At 39.3% G+C, this 16,932-nt stretch overlaps 1 protein-coding gene across 3 annotated transcripts in view; it reads left to right on the top strand.

The window, feature by feature from the left end:
- The window catches only part of LOC124544697 (ubiquitin-conjugating enzyme E2 L3), a 31,305-nt gene extending 14,738 nt beyond the window's left edge, over positions 1-16,567 (top strand). For 2 of the 3 annotated variants that reach the window (XM_047123336.1, XM_047123337.1), the window contains exon 4: positions 15,898-16,567. In XM_047123336.1, the coding sequence (XP_046979292.1) occupies positions 15,898-16,052 (155 nt within the window). In that variant the 3' untranslated portion in view covers positions 16,053-16,567. The remainder of the gene's footprint in view (positions 1-15,897) is intronic. The other variant, XR_006967557.1, reaches the window with a different exon arrangement.
- Positions 16,568-16,932: the final 365 nt, after the last annotated feature.

Below are 16,932 nucleotides of genomic sequence, written 5' to 3'. Positions count from 1 at the left end.
GATTTGGATAATATCTGTATCATTTAATTGTGTACATATTGTTACAGATGTGCTGGAACATATCATGGAAAGGTAAAGTATGGGAGATTTGTTTTTGTATAAGGTTGGGAGGATAATTGCGGTCAGTGAAGGCTTCAGTGAGACCCTCGGTATATTCCGAGAGGGACTGCTCATCACTGCAGATGCGACGACCACAGGTGGCTAGGCTCTACAGAAGGGACCTCTTGGTATGAAATGGGTGGCAGCTGTTGAAGTGGAGGTGTTGTTGGTGGTTAGTAGGTTTGATATGTACAGAGGTACTGATGTAGCAATCTTTGAGGTGGAGTTCAACATCTAGGAAGGTGGCTTGTTGGGTTGAGTAGGACCAGGTGAAGCAAATGGGGGAGCAGTTGTTGAGGTTCTGGAGGAATGTGGATAAAGTGTCCTCACCTTTGATCCAGATAGCAAAGATGTCATCAGTGAATCTGAACCAGGTGAGGAGTTCAGGATGTTGGGTTGTTGGGAATTACTCCTCTAGGTGGCCCATGAATAGGTTGGCATAGGATGGTGCCATGCGGGTGCTTATAGCTGTACCCCGGGTTTGTTTGTAGGTAATGCCTCCAAAGGAGAAGTAATTGTGGATGACGATGTAGTTGGTCACTAGGAAGAAGGTTGTTGGTTTGGAATATGTCAGTCATTGGGAAAGTTAGTGTTCAATAGTGGTAAGGCAATGGGCATCAAGAATGTTAGTGCGCAGGGAGGTGGCATTAATAGTGACGAGCAGGGCACTATGTGGTAAAGGGATAGGAACTGTGGAGAGTCGATGGAGGAAATGGTTGGTATCTTTTATATAGGAGGGTAGGTTCCGGGTAATACGTTGAAGGTGTTGGTCTATGAGAGCAGCCATTCTGTTAGTGGGGACACATTAACTGTCCACAGTGGGGCACCCTGGGTGGTTAGGTTTATGGTCTTAGGAAGCATGTAGAAGGTAGGAGTGTGGGGAATCGTAGGGGTGAGTAGAGAGATGGGCTCGGGGGAGAGGTTCTGAGATGGGCCTAAGAATTTTGAGTAGTGACTTGAGATCCTGATGGATTACTGGAATGGGGTCACTGTGGCAAGGTTTGTCAGTGAAGTATCTCACAGCTGACAGTCCTTCCGCCAGGTAATACTTGCGGTTCAAAACAATGGATGGTGGAGCCTTTGTGCATAAGTAGGATTGTAAGGTCAGGATCAGCTTTTAGATGGTGGACTGCAGTTATTTATGCAGATGTAAGGTTAGTTTGCATGTTGAGGGTTTTGGGGAATGATGGTGAGGCAAGGTTCGAGCGTAAGAAATTCTGAAAAGTCAACAGAGGGTGGTTAGGGGGCAAGGGGGGGGGGGTGGATAGCCGTGGGATGGTGGAGTGAACTGAGTTAGGCAGGGTTCAGTCTGACTGGTAGGGCTGGTGGCGATAAAGTGTTCCCACTGTAGGGACCAGGAGAAGAAGAGAAGGTCTTTAACAAGTCCTGTATGTTTGAATTTGGTAGGCCTTTATATTTCTGTGAGGCTAAGGCTTCTAATATCCTCCATTTCAATGACTACTTCACAGCCTGTGCCATATGGATCCTTTCCACGGACACCAGCTTTTCTGAACTGAGCAGGTGGGAACTCTCCCTGCAATACGTGCTATGTTCCCGTAACTCTCCTGGCATCAATCTTCATTAGTCAACTGTCGTCACCCATCCAGCCTCTTCCCTGTTCCCATTCCAGCACTACACAGTCGTCATTCCACCACCACACCCAGTCTTTTGCTTTCTCTCCTTTTCCGCTACTTACACCCTTCCCCCTCCCCACCTCTTCCCTGCCCTCTGTCTAACCTGGAGCACTTCACTGTCTGCCACCCCTGCCATGCCCTCTCTCATCCTCCCTGCCTCCAGCCTCCTCCTCACCCCCACTTAGTCGCCACATTGTCTGTTGTTGACAAAGACCTTAATGACTGAAAGCTTTATTTCTGAGAGACTTTTTGTTGTGCCTATCTGCGACTCAGCATCTCTGCTATATGGCGAGTAACTTCACTTCTGAAAATATTGTTACAGTCAATCCTGGATTTTCCATTGTTTATCTTGACAGTTAACCAGACCCACTAGATTGATGACGTAAGTTACAGCTAACACAATCCTCATCGTAGATTCAGGTAGATGAAGCTGATATTGCAATGCAAGTGATAAATTATCTAAAAGAAAACAATTATATAAGGACAGTATCTAATTTCGTTGTCAGGAAATTGAATTTAGTTGGCGGTGTAGCGTGGCCCTTCATACCTTTTTATTTATTATGGTGCCTAGCTTTCATTTATTGAGAGATCACTGTTAATGCATAAGGGGTATTTATATTTTGTTCCAGATTTGTGGTTCTGTTTTGGTGACGTCTTCGATTTGCCTAGTATCAGGCCTCATTGCATCGATTTTGTCTGGTAGGTTGTGAGTAGTGGTGTATCATCCAAATGTTCCATTCATTGTGCAGGATTTGTATTCTTGTCCATCTTTGGGTTTGAGTATTATGCGAAGACACGTGTTTTGAATTAGTTGTAGGTGCTTGGATAGATTCTGAGTTTCATCTTGATAAGCATGTCTGTGCCTCTAAGCATGGGATAAAGTCCATGAATTGTTTTTATTAGCTTGTCTCATTTTACTGTACGTCAGCTTTTTGTCAAGTGTGACATCAAGATATCTAGTCTACTTTTTGTTTGATTACCAGTTTCCTGCTAGTACTGGTTGTCAGGGGGTTAATTCTGATTTTCTTATTAGCTGTCCAGAGTTGAAGAATGTTTAATTGATGATGAAGTCTTTTTATGACTGATGAGTTGTCCACTGGCAGATGAGAGTCCTGTGTCAACTGCAAACTGTGCTGGTAGCATATTCTGTAGTTTTGGGAAGTCATTCACATATGTCATGAACAGAACGGTGAAACTACCGAGCCTTGTGGAATACCTTTGGTTTATGTCTTGCTGTACAATTTTTTCCATTGATTTGTACATACAACCTTATATCCATTAAAAAGCTGCCTGATTTTTATTCAGCACTCCAGCAGGTCTGTATTGTCTTTCAGTTTTGTGAGTAGTTTGTCTGTCCACATTCTATTAAACACTTTTTCTATATCAAGGAATACAGCAGCTATGAACTTTGAGATATTCATATTATCAGCTCGGTATTCAGATTTGCGGAGTAGTTATATCTCTGATGAAAGTTTCTGTTGATATTCAAATTGTTTGGGTCGTATGATATTGTCTAATAGTGATGGTCAGATTCGTGCCAGTAATAGTCTCTCAAGGATTATTCCCAATGTTGATAGTGGGCTTATTAGCCTGTAGCTCCCCCAAGAATTGGCACTACATTTGCTGTTCTCCATTTGTAGGGATAATGTTCATTAATTAAACAGCTATTGTAAATTCTGGTTAACAATACTAGTGGCTTCCGTGGCTGATGTTTAACATAGTTGTTAGTTATGCCGTCAGCTCCAGGTGCTGAGTTGGTATTGAAGTTCTTGATGATTTGCTTCAGCTCTTGTGGTATGGTCAGTTCTAGCTGGTCTGATCTTCTGGCATTGTGTATTAGCCTGCCTGATTCCACTGTTCTGTTGTCCTCAGTTTGGTCATTTTGGAAATCACTTGGATTGATAATGTTTTGTTCTTTAAACATTGTGGCATATAATACAACCTTTTCCAGGGGATCAAATATGAATCGATTATTGTCCTGTAGAACCCTTTTTGGTTGTCTTGTGTTTTGAATGGTGTGAATAAGTTGCCATTCATCTCACGCCTGTAGCTGTAAGGTTGACATTCGATATTCCCACAGTTCAGGGCTCTCATGACAACTGCTTTATTTCTGTACTGCAAGTTGTGTTACAAAATCATTGCCATTATGTCCTGGCCCTGTTTTTTTATGTATAAGTATTGAAGGTCTAGGAGTGCAGGTATGCAGGCAGAAATGCTTCGTAGTATGGCTTCTCAAGTTATTGTTGAAGCTTGCCTGTCTTCTCTTTTGATTTTTGATGATTGTCTCAGTTGTTTGGTCAGTAAGTTCTGTTGTGGTGACTTTTTCTGCTGGTCTAATACTATTATTTAGCTACTGTTGAAAAAACCCACATCCATCTTTTTTCCCTGTATTAGCCTGGATTGGTGGATCTATTACTTGTGAAATGAAATTCAGCTGAGAACTGGGTTGTGATCTGATGCCAAATCATTGCTGACACTTAAGCTGAGGTATGGGCAGATGTTCTTGGCGATTACTGTGTCCAACACACCTGGTCTGTGGTTCTGTATGATGTGTGTATATGTTGGTTCTTCTAATCCCTTTTTAAATCACCGAAATATTGATGTCCCAGTGAAATGCCCACCAGATGAATTTGTGTGCTGATAACATCATTATTAATAAACACAGGGACTCTCTAGAATGTGATTTTAATAGAATTAATGTCAGATCATGCAGTGCTATGGCTTCAAATTGAAAATTCAGCTGTCAGTACTGGATGAAGAGAAGTTACATAGACTACTAGGAGAAGCCAATGTCTACAATATATAAACCAGTTAAAGAAAATGGATTGGTCTCATAGAGTGGATGACAACAAAAGTATTGACAAATTTTTTTTTCCAATTTCCTGACTGAGATTAAGTGCATAACAGAAAAGATATGGTACTGAAATCGCATATAAGCAGTATCATACCAATAAATGCTTCACTCAAAATTTAACAAACTCAGGATAGTACTATAACAAAGAAAATAATGAATTTTAGGCAATATCATGTAATTGGATAGATAAAAATCTAGTCCCCAAGCAGCAGGAGGAGAACACTCTTAAAAAAAGGTTTTACATATTTAAGCTTTTGGAGCTTTGGAGCCAGTGGCTCATCCTCCTAGCAGAAGGGTTGAAGGGGAAGAAAGAGTGGTGAAGGAAAACGACTGGAGAGGTTCAGGGAAAGGGGTAGAGTTCAAAAAAGTCACCCATAACCACATGTCGGGAGAGTTACTGGATGGGGTTCTGGGTGACTTTTTCTGAACTCTACCCCTTTTCTGTCACCTCTCAGCCTTCCCCTTTGACTCTTCTGTTCGGAGAAGATGCCACTGGCTCTGAAAGCTCGCATATGTAAAACTTTTTTGTTTTTTCTTATGCCGTTGATTGGTGAGATAGATTTTTTATCTATCTAATTACAAGATACTACTATTAATTCTAAAAGATAAGTCTCATAAAAGTGACTGGGACAAGGAAAATTGCATAAATATTAGAAAACTTTACACATCCAAAATGAAAAATGCAAAGTGCAGTGCAAATTAGTACATTTTAAATTCCAAAAAGAAATGTAGAGTGTGCGAGCAATGACCCCTGATGATGATTATCTTCCATGTCTCTCTCAACTTTGCTTGTTGGTACCTAGAGCAGACTGAAGCCAATGAAACCTTCTCTGCGGGTGTTTTATTTCCTGATAACACTATCTTTACGCAGTCGAATATGTTGAACATCCATAATTCTTACCTGTGGGCTCATGGTAGCCGATGTGGGCACAGTAGCACATGCCCACCAAGAAAGGTTTGCCATCAGTGTTTTGGCAGGCATTGTACATGATAACTTAATAGGATTGTACATTCTACCTAGTCGTTTAACTGGCCATGCATACATCATCTTCCAACAGGAGGCCGTACCCGAATTTCTGGGCAATGTTCCTCTATGTGTCCATAGATGAATGGGATTCCAGCACAATGGAGCCTCAGGTCACTTCATTCATAATGTCAGGAATCACCTGGACACTGTCTACGGCCAGCAGTGGACAGGACAGGGCGGTCCAGATACATAGCCACTGCATTCTCCCCATTTAACCTATGTGGTTTTGTTCTTGTGGAGTCATATGAAAAGCCTAGTATATGAGAGTCCCATCACTACTGTACAAGCTAGCACTGTAATGTGTCATTCACACACACACACACACACACACACACACACACACACACACACACACACTTCCATATGAAATCTGCTTATTTAGGTCCCCTCTACCTGCCTTTACATTTTTGACTTATATTTTAGGACAACTCTGTATATGAATGTTTGATATATACCAGAGAAAAACTGGAAAAATTCAACATTAGAAGATGTGTGGATTTGCCATTCTCAAGACTTGCTATGATCCATAATTATGAATAACACCATCCAAACAAGCCTTGAAGGCCCAATGGTACCAATCATCCACTGTGTCATACTCAGTCCTTCTGCATCACCGGATGCAGATACGGAGGGGCAAGTGGTCAGCTGATTGCTCTCCTGGCCATGGTCAGTTTCCGTGACCGGCGTTGCTACTTCTCAATCAAATAGCTCCTCAATTGGTCTTACAAGGACTGAGTGCACTCCCGCTCACCAACAGAACTCGGCGGACCTGGACAGTGACCCATTCGAATGCTAACGAAGACCGATAGCACTTAACTTCAGTGATCTGACGAGAACCGGTGTTGCCAGTACAGCAAGGCCATTGGTCCCATAATTATAGATACTTGAGTGTAAAATTTTTCAATAAACTACCATACTTAGCTCATGCAGCATTACTAAATTATGAGCTAGCTAAAGTACGTTGAATTCTATTCAATTGAAGAATTCCTAGAAATTAATTGTTAGTGATACAGAAAATCTTTTTGTTCTTAAATAAGCTAGTTATTCTCTGTGTTGTTTTCTGTATAAATAATTGATTATTGTATAAAACTTGATACCATTGTAAACTATGACGAAACCAGTTGAATGGAAAAATACTAAAAGGTGAATAAAAATATTTTATTCTGTTGCTTTGTGCCATTCCTCAAGGTCATAAAGTTGTCTTCCTCTTGTGTTCTCTTGATCTGAATTCCACATTATGTGCTTCACACTTAACTTAAATCTCGTTGTTTGTTGTTGTTGTTGTGGTCTTCAGTCCTGAGACTGGTTTGATGCAGCTCTCCATGCTACTCTATCCTGTGCAAGCTTCTTCATCTCCCAGTACCTACTGCAACCTACATCCTTCTGAATCTGCTTAGTGTATTCATCTCTTGGTCTCCCCATATGATTTTTACCCTCCACGCTGCCCTCAAATACTAAATTGATGCCTCAGAACATGTCCTACCAACCGATCCCTTCTTCTGGTCAAGTTGTGCCACAAACTTCTCTTCTCCCCAATCCTATTCAATACTTCCTCATTAGTTATGTGATCTACCCATCTAATCTTCAGCATTCTTCTGTAGCACCACATTTCAAAAGCTTCTATTCTCTTCTTGTCCAAACTATTTACCGTCCATGTTTCACTTCCATACATGGCTACACTCCATACAAATACTTTCAGAAATAACTTCCTGACACTTAAATCTATACTCGATGTTAACAAATTTCTCTTCTTCAGAAACTTTTTCCTTGCCATTGCCAGTCTACATTTTATATCCTCTCTACTTCGTCCATCATCAGTTATTTTGCTCCCCAAATAGCAAAACTCCTTTACTACTTTAAGTGTCTCATTTCCTAATCTAACACCCTCAGCATCACCCGACTTAACTCGACTACATTCCATTATCCTCGTTTTGCTTTTGTTGATGTTCATCTTATATCCTCCCTTCAAGACACCATCCATTCCGTTAAACTGCTCTTCCAAGTCCTTTGCTGTCTCTGACAGAATTACAATGTCATCGGCGAACCTCAAAGTTTTTATTTCTTCTCCATGGATTTTAATACCTACTCCAAATTTTTCTTTTGTTTCCTTTACTGCTTGCTCAATATAGAGATTGAATAACATCGGGGAGAGGCTACAACCCTGTCTTACTCCCTTCCCAACCACTGCTTCCCTTTCATGTCTCTCAACTCTTATAACTGCCATCTGGTTTCTGTACAAGTTGTAAATAGCCTTTCGCTCCCTGTATTTTACCCCTGCCACCTTTAGAATTTGAAAGAGAGTATTCCAGTCAACATTGTCAAAAGCTTTCTCTAAGTCTACAAATGCTAGAAACGTAGGTCTGCCTTTCCTTAATCTTTCTTCTAAGATAAGTCGTAAGGTCAGTATTGCCTCACGTGTTCCAGTATTTGTACGGAATCCAAACTGATCTTCCCCGAGGTCAGCTTCTACTAGTTTTTCCATTCGTCTGTAAAGAATTCGTGTTAGCACTTTGCAGCTGTGGCTTATTAAACTGATTGTTCGGTAATTTTCACATCTGTCAACACCTGCTTTCTTTGGGATTGGAATTATTATATTCTTCTTGAATCTGAGGGTATTTCGCCTGTTTCATACATCTTGCTCACCAGATGGTAGAGTTTTGTCAGGACTGGCTCTCCCAAGGCCGTCAGTAGTTCCAATGGAATGTTGTCTACTCCGGGGGCCTTGTTTCGACTCAGGTCCTTCAGTGCTCTGTCAAACTCTTCACGCAGTATCGTATCTCCCATTTCATGTTCATCTACATCCTCTTCCATTTCCATAATATTGTCCTCAAGTGCATCACCCTTGTATAGACCCTCTATATACTCCTTCCACCTTTCTGCTTTCCCTTCTTTGCTTAGAACTGGGTTTCCATCTGAGCTCTTGATGTTCATACATGTGGTTCTCTTCTCTCCAAAGGTCTCTTTAATTTTCCTGTAGTCAGTATCTATCTTACCCCTAGTGAGACAAGCCTCTACATCCTTACATTTGTCCTCTAGCCATCCCTGCTTAGCCATTTTGCACTTCCTGTCGATCTCATTTTTGAGACGTTTGTATTCCTTTTTGCCTGCTTCATTTAATGCAATTTTATATTTTCTCCTTTCATCAATTAAATTCAATATTTCTTCTGTTACCCAAGGATTTCTACTAACCCTCTTCTTTTTACCTACTTGATCGTCTGCTGCCTTCACTACTTCATCCCTCAGAGCTACCCATTCTTCTTCTACTGTATTTCTTTCCCCCATTCCTTTCAATTGTTCCCTTATGCTCTCCCTGAAACTCTGTACAACCTCTGGTTCTTTCAGTTTATCCAGGTCCCATCTCCTTAAATTCCCACCTTTTTTCAGTTTTAATCTACAGGTCATAACCAATAGATTGTGGTCAGAGTCCACATCTGCCCCTGGAAATGTCTTACAATTTAAAACCTGGTTCCTAAATCTCTATCTTGCCATTATATAATCTGTCTGATACCTTTTAGTATCTCCAGGGTTCTTCCATGTATACAACCTTCTATCATGATTCTTAAACCAAGTGTTGTTAGCTATGATTAAGTTGTGCTCTGTGCAAAATTCTATCAGGCGGCTTCCTCTTTCATTTCTTAGCCCCAATCCATATTCACCTATTAAGTTTCCTTCTCTCCCTTTTCCTACACTCGAATTCCAGTCACCCATGACTATTAAATTTTCGTCTCCCTTCACTATCTGAATAATTTCTTTTATTTCATCATACATTTCTTCAATTTCTTCGTCATCTGCAGAGCTAGTTGGCATATAAACTTGTACTACTGTAGTAGGTGTGGGCTTCGTATCTATCTTGGCCACAATAATGCGTTCACTATGCTGTTTGTAGTAGCTTACCCGAATTCCTATTTTCCTATTCATTATTAAACCTACTCCTGCATTACCCCTATTTGATTTTGTGTTTATAACCCTGTAGTCACCTGACCAGAAGTCTTGTTCCTCCTGCCACCGAACTTCACTAATTCCCAAAATATCTAACTTTAACCTATCCATTTCCCTTTTTAAATTTTCTAACCTACCTGCCCGATTAAGGGATCTGACATTCCACGCTCCGATCCGTAGAACGCCAGTTTTCTTTCTCCTGATAACGACATCCTCTTGAGTAGTCCCCGCCCGGAGATCCGAATGGGGGACTATTTTACCTCCGGAATATTTTACCCAAGAGGACGCCATCATCATTTAATCATACAGTAACGCTGCATGCCCTCGGGAAAAATTACGGCCGTAGTTTCCCCTTGCTTTCAGCCGTTCGCAGTACCAGCACAGCAAGGCCGTTTTGGTTATTGTTACAAGGCCAGATCAGTCAATCATCCAGACTGTTGCCCTTGCAACTACTGAAAAGGCTGCTGCCCCTCTTCAGGAACCACACGTTTGTCTGGCCTCTCAACAGATACCCCTCCGTCGTCTTCTAGATCAATCCCTGGTTGTAAGTATGTGGATGTCAACAAAATTTTCCCATCCGATATTTCTGTAGTTACTGCTGTTGCTTATAGGGACATTGGCTGCAAGATGGTTTCATAGTTGCGTTTGAATGAGGACTGCAAAAATATTGTGATATCTCCTCCTCTCCTGTAAGGTCTGCCAGTGCTGTAGCCAGTCATGTTTCTAATTTTGAATCGCTGGATTGCCTAATATGAACATAGCACCAACTCTGCGGCATTCAATGAAATCTGTGACTTCTGGTTTATTATTCTTGATGCCATTTGCATTGTATATGCAAAATGTGACTTGCTTTTTTCAGTACAGACGTATGTCCATTACTCATTGTGAAAGATTGTCATTATATATATCAAAACTAGATTTTTTTGGGAGAAGGTCAGTTGAATTTTTTGAACTGTCTTGCTATGTCCTTAATTTTGGCTATGATGTTGCATCTTTTAAAGGAGGAGACAGTAGATCCTATGTTGGAGACAACTTTCATAATTTCTGTTAGCACCAGGTATTGTTCAGATTTTTGGTTTTGTCATTTCATTCCTTTTTTTGTGTTATAATGTCACTGAGATTTTTTCATTGCCGGGTTTGGTCTTGGTTTGAATTGTGATTTCCAGTGTTCGCACTGGTGGGAAGACTGCTTTTTGGAATATTGTTTCTGTGGGCTGGGGTGGTTGTGTTTAGCTGTTATGATTTGATAGCTTTCTGATACTCATCACATCCTGTCAAGGAAGCAGGGTGTCCTGATTGCAATGTACACAATTATGTGGTTCATTGTGACGATGCTTTCAGTTCTTAGAATGGTGATTGTCTCTACATTTGACACACCTAGTTGGCGTTGTACAATAAAATGCTGTTTGAAAATGCAGACCCACCCATTGTCTTGTAATCTTCCTACTTTTATTCTTTTAGTAAACATGTATTTATATCATATATTGCATCATTTTGAGGTCCTTTGGGAAGTATGACACAGTACGTAGGTTGATGAATGAACTACTTTTTTTTTTGTAGGTCTCATCTCTTGAATTGGTGGAAACATGTGACATTGAATTTAAGTATCTTCAGTTCTTCATGAAATTCCTCTTCCAGAACTTCAAGTATCCATTTGATAATGAATTAACATCCTCTATATGTTTGCGGTTAATGGGCATATAACGGCATCTTTCTCTCTTGAAAGAATTGGATTGCAACTCTTTGTCTAGGGAGTGAAAGTGGCATTTAATTTGGTCACTTTTACATATTGCACTCACAGGTCCAGCATTTCTGATTGAGTATGGCATTAAGTTCAGTGTATTTTCCCGTTTCAATAATTTTTGGTGGAGTGTTGGCTTTTATTAAAAATGGCTATTAGGGGCTGAAGTGGACAGTTATGGTTGAGTTTCTGCAGTGTTTGTATCTTCCGTTTGAAACAGTTCAAATTTGCTTTTGCTATTTATTGATTTTCTTACTGGCAGATAGCATTTCCAAGAATTGGTTCCATTTTTTGTTTTTCTTGCGAACACCAGTTTGACATAGTTGTCCGGTCTCTGGTTGGTTGTCTTGGACTTCCATGGGTTGTGATTGGTCGATGTTTGCGTTGGTTGGTTGGCATTTGTCATTGTCTCCGTGGAATTGTGTGTGTGTGTTTAATCATCCACGAACACAATCCTTCTGTCGAATCTTCTGTAGTTGGGCTACATCGTGGGTTGTTCAGCTCATGTTTTGTGGATTTGCTCTGATGCTCTGGCCTGGCCTAAAGGAATGCATGTTGGTCTCCTGTGGGTGGAGCTCTGACTCCTCTTCATTCCATGAGCTATCCATCCTGTCTGTGCAGCTGACACACACAATTTTGCTTGCTTTGTGTCAGCCCTCTCAGGTACGATAGTTCCGGTCATGCTAGTGCTGGAAAACACAGTTGAACTGCACAGAATGCAAATAGTGCTCAAAAAGATGTAGTGATCCATGCGAAACACTTCACTCACTGTTCTGAGTGGTTCACACTAGGCATGCAAGCCCCCAGCTTAAGTCCACCCAGGCACTTAGGCAGAATTTCAAGGCAACAGGACAAGTGAAAGTGGTTCCAAATATAGTTGCAAGATTTGACCTAAACAAGTTTGCTGTAAACTATGGTTACATCAGCCCTAAAGTTCATCTTCAACCCAAAGTGCTAAAAGGTTTTGGTCTGTTGTCACACACAACAGTTACTGATGAAATTGTTAGTATTATGAGTTTCGAGTAGGTAGAGGCAATGCCTTTAGTACAGACAGATTTGTTAATTCATATACTGGCCACCATAAGACCCATTCTGTTACAGTAAAAAAATTGTTTCGTTTACTTCTCAACTTTCGTCTATACATGCACCATGGAAGGATAGATTATTGGTAAGTGATTCTCTTCAAATTTCACACCTTTTAAAATTTTATCCATAGTCAATTTTATATTTTCATAAAGTAAATGATATAAACATGTTGATTTAAAAACTTGTCAACATAACATGCAAAAGTGGGCTACTGAGCCCATTGTTTTTGGCATGTTATTTGGGTTCAAGTGACACTGAATCACATTTCTAACATTGAAATTCAGTATTACTGTGGGCTCATGTTGTCCATAAAATACATTCATTTGCAGAACTACATAGCTGTTGTAAAATGTTGAACCCCAATATCACCAACCATAAATAAAGTGCTACCCACAGCCAGAATGTTAGCGAATGGATGGAACTGGAAGCAAGTCTTCAAGGACAACATACTATTGATAAAAAGGAGCAAAAAGTAGTGGCAAAAGAAATTTAAAAATTGCATGGAATTCCAACTAACTGACTAACTATTATGCTTGATATAGTAACAAAACTAACAAAATTCGGCATTACTTGGCCACAGGAAAAGTGGCACCAGCGTGGATAGAGACAACTTTTTGGAATTGGTGAAGTAAAAAACAAAACAGCTGATGGCTTTAGCGTGTAAGTGCAGTTCCAATGGACTTCCCATTATGAACTGTAGAGGGAAGCTTATGAGATGCTGCTGCAGTGGCCAGAAGACAGGCAGATGTGCAGCAATGAGTAAAATGTATCAGTCATAATACAGAATTTGTGCCCTGCTCAAACCACTCATTGAATCTAGTTTCTGGCATGCAGCTTCGGTAGAGGTGATTTCATCATCACATTGGAACATTGTTAAATGTAATTTTTTTTTCTGTGGTCACATATTGGTGGGAGTTTCTGATTGCTGCTACAGGCATGTGTTTGAAGAGGATTCAGGTCACATTGGCGCACAGTAGGTGATACAGTAAACATGACACGAAATCATTACAAGGAAATTTTGACAATGCTAGAGAAGAACAGGAAGAAAAATGACTAGTATTGGTTCATGGTACCCTCCATCATGCACCATACTGTGGCTTGCAGAGTATCTATGTCGTTATTTGCAAACAGAGGTCTTGTGCTCAGAAAATAAGCACGTTACAGATTATATTGGAAAAGGAATGAAAGGAATCCACAGTCAAGGTTTTAAGTTAAGCTAAGAGCTTGTGTGAGGAACTTGGAATCTTTATTGGCCCTCCAAGATGAATTAGGAGTCACCACATTTCTGGTGATGCAAGTAGAGCTGCCGACTTTTTGAATGAAAATTATTTAAAATGAGAAATGTTTTCTGCATTAGATAGAGTAACTGGTGAAATTCGGGATAGGGTCCACCAACTATGGAATTGGACCTAAAATACCTGCACTAATGCTGGGCATGATGATGAGAAATGCAACCTCGACCGAGCTTCTCAGGATGTTGACAGAGAAGAGTGAGTGTGTGCACCTACAAGCTTTTGTATCTATGAAAGCCTGTAGACTGTAAGAAGTTATTGATTCTGTCTTACTGGGTTTATTAATGTTCATTTTGAGGCCAAAGTTGAAGAAGGGTAAACTAATATAATTATAATGCTGTGAATATTCCACACAATTGCCGTGAGTGATAAGTTGTCAGAGAAGTTTCTCTGGGTTGAAACAGATCCAAAATTATTTAAATACTGCAATGTCCATGTTAAGATTAACAAATGTAGCTATTTTGGTGATAGAACAAGAGGTACAAATAGACATTGATGAAAGTATTAAAGAGTTTATATCGCAAAAAAACACACAATAAAATTTTAATTTAAAAAAAGTTTTTTTGGGAACCATTTGAAATAGTGACAAAGTATCTCACATGCCCCCTTCCCCTCTTTGCTCCTGCATTTTACAGCCATTATAAGGTAAGTTAGTGCTTTCAAGAATGTCGATACTTCTTGCTGACCCTGAATATGTTTAGAGTGATTACTGTATGTCAGATTCATTTGTGAGTACATTCTAGGGTTTACAAAGTCAGGTCTTACAGCCTCATGTCACATGTCCTTTCTATAAGGGAAAACACAAAGACACTTACAGATTTGTCAAGAAATTAACAGTTGTGATTATAATGTTTTGTTCAGACAAATATATGTTCAAGCTCATTATATTTTTTGTTCCTCTATAAACACCTTCTGCTTCTGAATATATAAATCAAATTAGTCAGATTATGTAATATTTGTACCTGAGTAAAAATTTTGTGTAGAAAAATAGGCAAGTCATTTAGTTGCCTTGGAAGATGTTGCCCGCAGTTGGCAACAAAACGTCAGGAGGAAGAATTTCTACTGTTTGACCACGGCCTTTTAGCCCAGATGTTTTAATTAATGAAGCTTCTTTTGGTTTCTCAAGTCATGGGCTTCATTTTATTTTACTGAGATATTGAGCCTTCACTTACTAAAAATATTCTACATAAGCCAATTAATTAACCATTGAAATACATTTTCATGAGTATTTGGTAGCTGATTTTGTGGACATTGGCTGGTACCATCATAGCGTACAAAGTTGAAAGTATGTAATCACTTTATCCTAATTGTTTCATCGTGCTAATACCAATTATGTAAACACAGATTTCATAAAATAAAAGGAAGTACTTCCTAAATGCAGAGCGTATGCTGATAGTTATCAGTAGTTACAAAAGAACTTGGATGTAGTATCTGATATTTATTTGATTTCATTTTTTTTTCTCCCTCTTCATTATTGTAAGTGAATACTGTGTTAAAACTCCACATAAATGTACTATTAATATGCATGGTTGAGCTTTGTTACATAAAGCATCGCACTATGTGTTGACTATTACTAAGTAAAAATGAAAGAAGAAAGATAAATTATGTGGCGATTAAATTGTATTCAGAGTTCTCTTGAATTTATTCTTTTTAGAATTTTGTCAGGTATTAAAGATGGATAAATTGAAAATTTGAAACAGTTCACTACAGATTCAAGAGTATTATTCGCTTTGTGTTGTACTTCTGTATGTAATTGTAAAGTGTTGATCTAAATTACAATTTACAATAATAAGAAAAGGGATGAGAGGTGGTGCCCCATTTACTTTTGAAGATATCTTATGTATGTATTTATATCTAAAAACAAAGATGATGAGACTTACCAAACAAAAGCGCTGGCAGGTCGATAGACACACAAACATACACACAAAATTCAAGCTTTTGCAACAAACAGTTGCTTCATCAGGAAAGAGGGAAAGACGAAAGGATGTGGGTTTTAGGGGAGAGGGTAAGGAGTCATTCCAATTCCGGGAGTGGAAAGACTTACCGTAGGGGGAAAAAGGACAGGTATACACTCGCGCGCGCGCACACACACACATATCCATCCGCACATACACAGACACAAGCAGACATTTGTAAATACATGTATGTATTTGAAATACCGAATGTTTATTAAAAATATCTTAGATGAAATGCTGATTGTGAAACTCTCATTTTGTTGTTGTTAGTGATCCAGGCGTTGGTAGCACTTGTGAATGACCCAGAACCTGAACATCCACTTCGTGCTGACCTGGCTGAAGAGTATCTCAAAGACCGTAAAAAGTTTGTGAAAAATGCTGAAGAGTTCACCAAGAAGCATAGTGAGAAGCGACCGTCCGATTAAAGTCTGTGAAATGATGCAGTTCCTGCCTGGACTTTGGGAGGAGAGGTTTTGTGATACACAACTTGAACATTTGTTTGTGATTGTAATTCTGGTGTATGTACAGTGTGCACCGAAAGTGTAGTAAACACTCCTCCCCCCTCTGTGACAGTGTTAGCACCATCTACACTCACCAGGTGAAGCGGTGCATGGGTGCTTGTCAGGTGTTGCCAACACTGGTGTGCATGAGTGCATAAAGAAACGCCCTTGGTACTATTTGTCACTTTGATAAACACCAGCCCAGATACACATGATTTTTGAGACTACTATATGTGAAAGTAGTATGGGTATTGTTCTATCACCAATACAGTTTGTCAGTTGGAATTTACAGTGCAGTTTTATTCCAATTTGTTGTCAGCTTAATTGTATACATATTTCACAGTTTCTGTTAAAACAATTATATTTAATTGTATGGTATAAATGATTGTTTTCATTAAAAGATAAAGATGTGAATAAATTTTACATATTTAATTTACTAATTTGCTGTGTGTTCCACTCAAAAAAACCTGTAATATAAATTGCTGTGAAATATCTTAATATGTAGTTGTTCTTTTTGGTATTAGCCCTTAATGTAAATTTAGTATTGTTAAGAACATACATAGAATTAGATTGCTGTACAAAGACTATAAAACTTATTTCCTTGTTGAAGTTTGTAACAATATTAGTAACTCTAGAAATGTCAGTGATTCGGAGATAGTAGTTATAAGTTTCTTGTACACAGACATGAGTGATATCATATTGAAATATGTGAATTCGTAAGTTTAAAACAGGAAAGAACATTGGAATATTTTACAAGCACACAGTATGATTCATATGATATGAGGTAACTTAAAGTCCACAATTT

This window comes from Schistocerca americana, chromosome 8, assembly GCF_021461395.2.
Source record: "Schistocerca americana isolate TAMUIC-IGC-003095 chromosome 8, iqSchAmer2.1, whole genome shotgun sequence".
NCBI classification, from domain to species: Eukaryota; Metazoa; Arthropoda; class Insecta; order Orthoptera; family Acrididae; genus Schistocerca; species Schistocerca americana.
The sequence above is the reverse complement of the archived record's forward strand: the minus strand, read 5'-3'. Positions and strand labels throughout refer to the sequence as shown.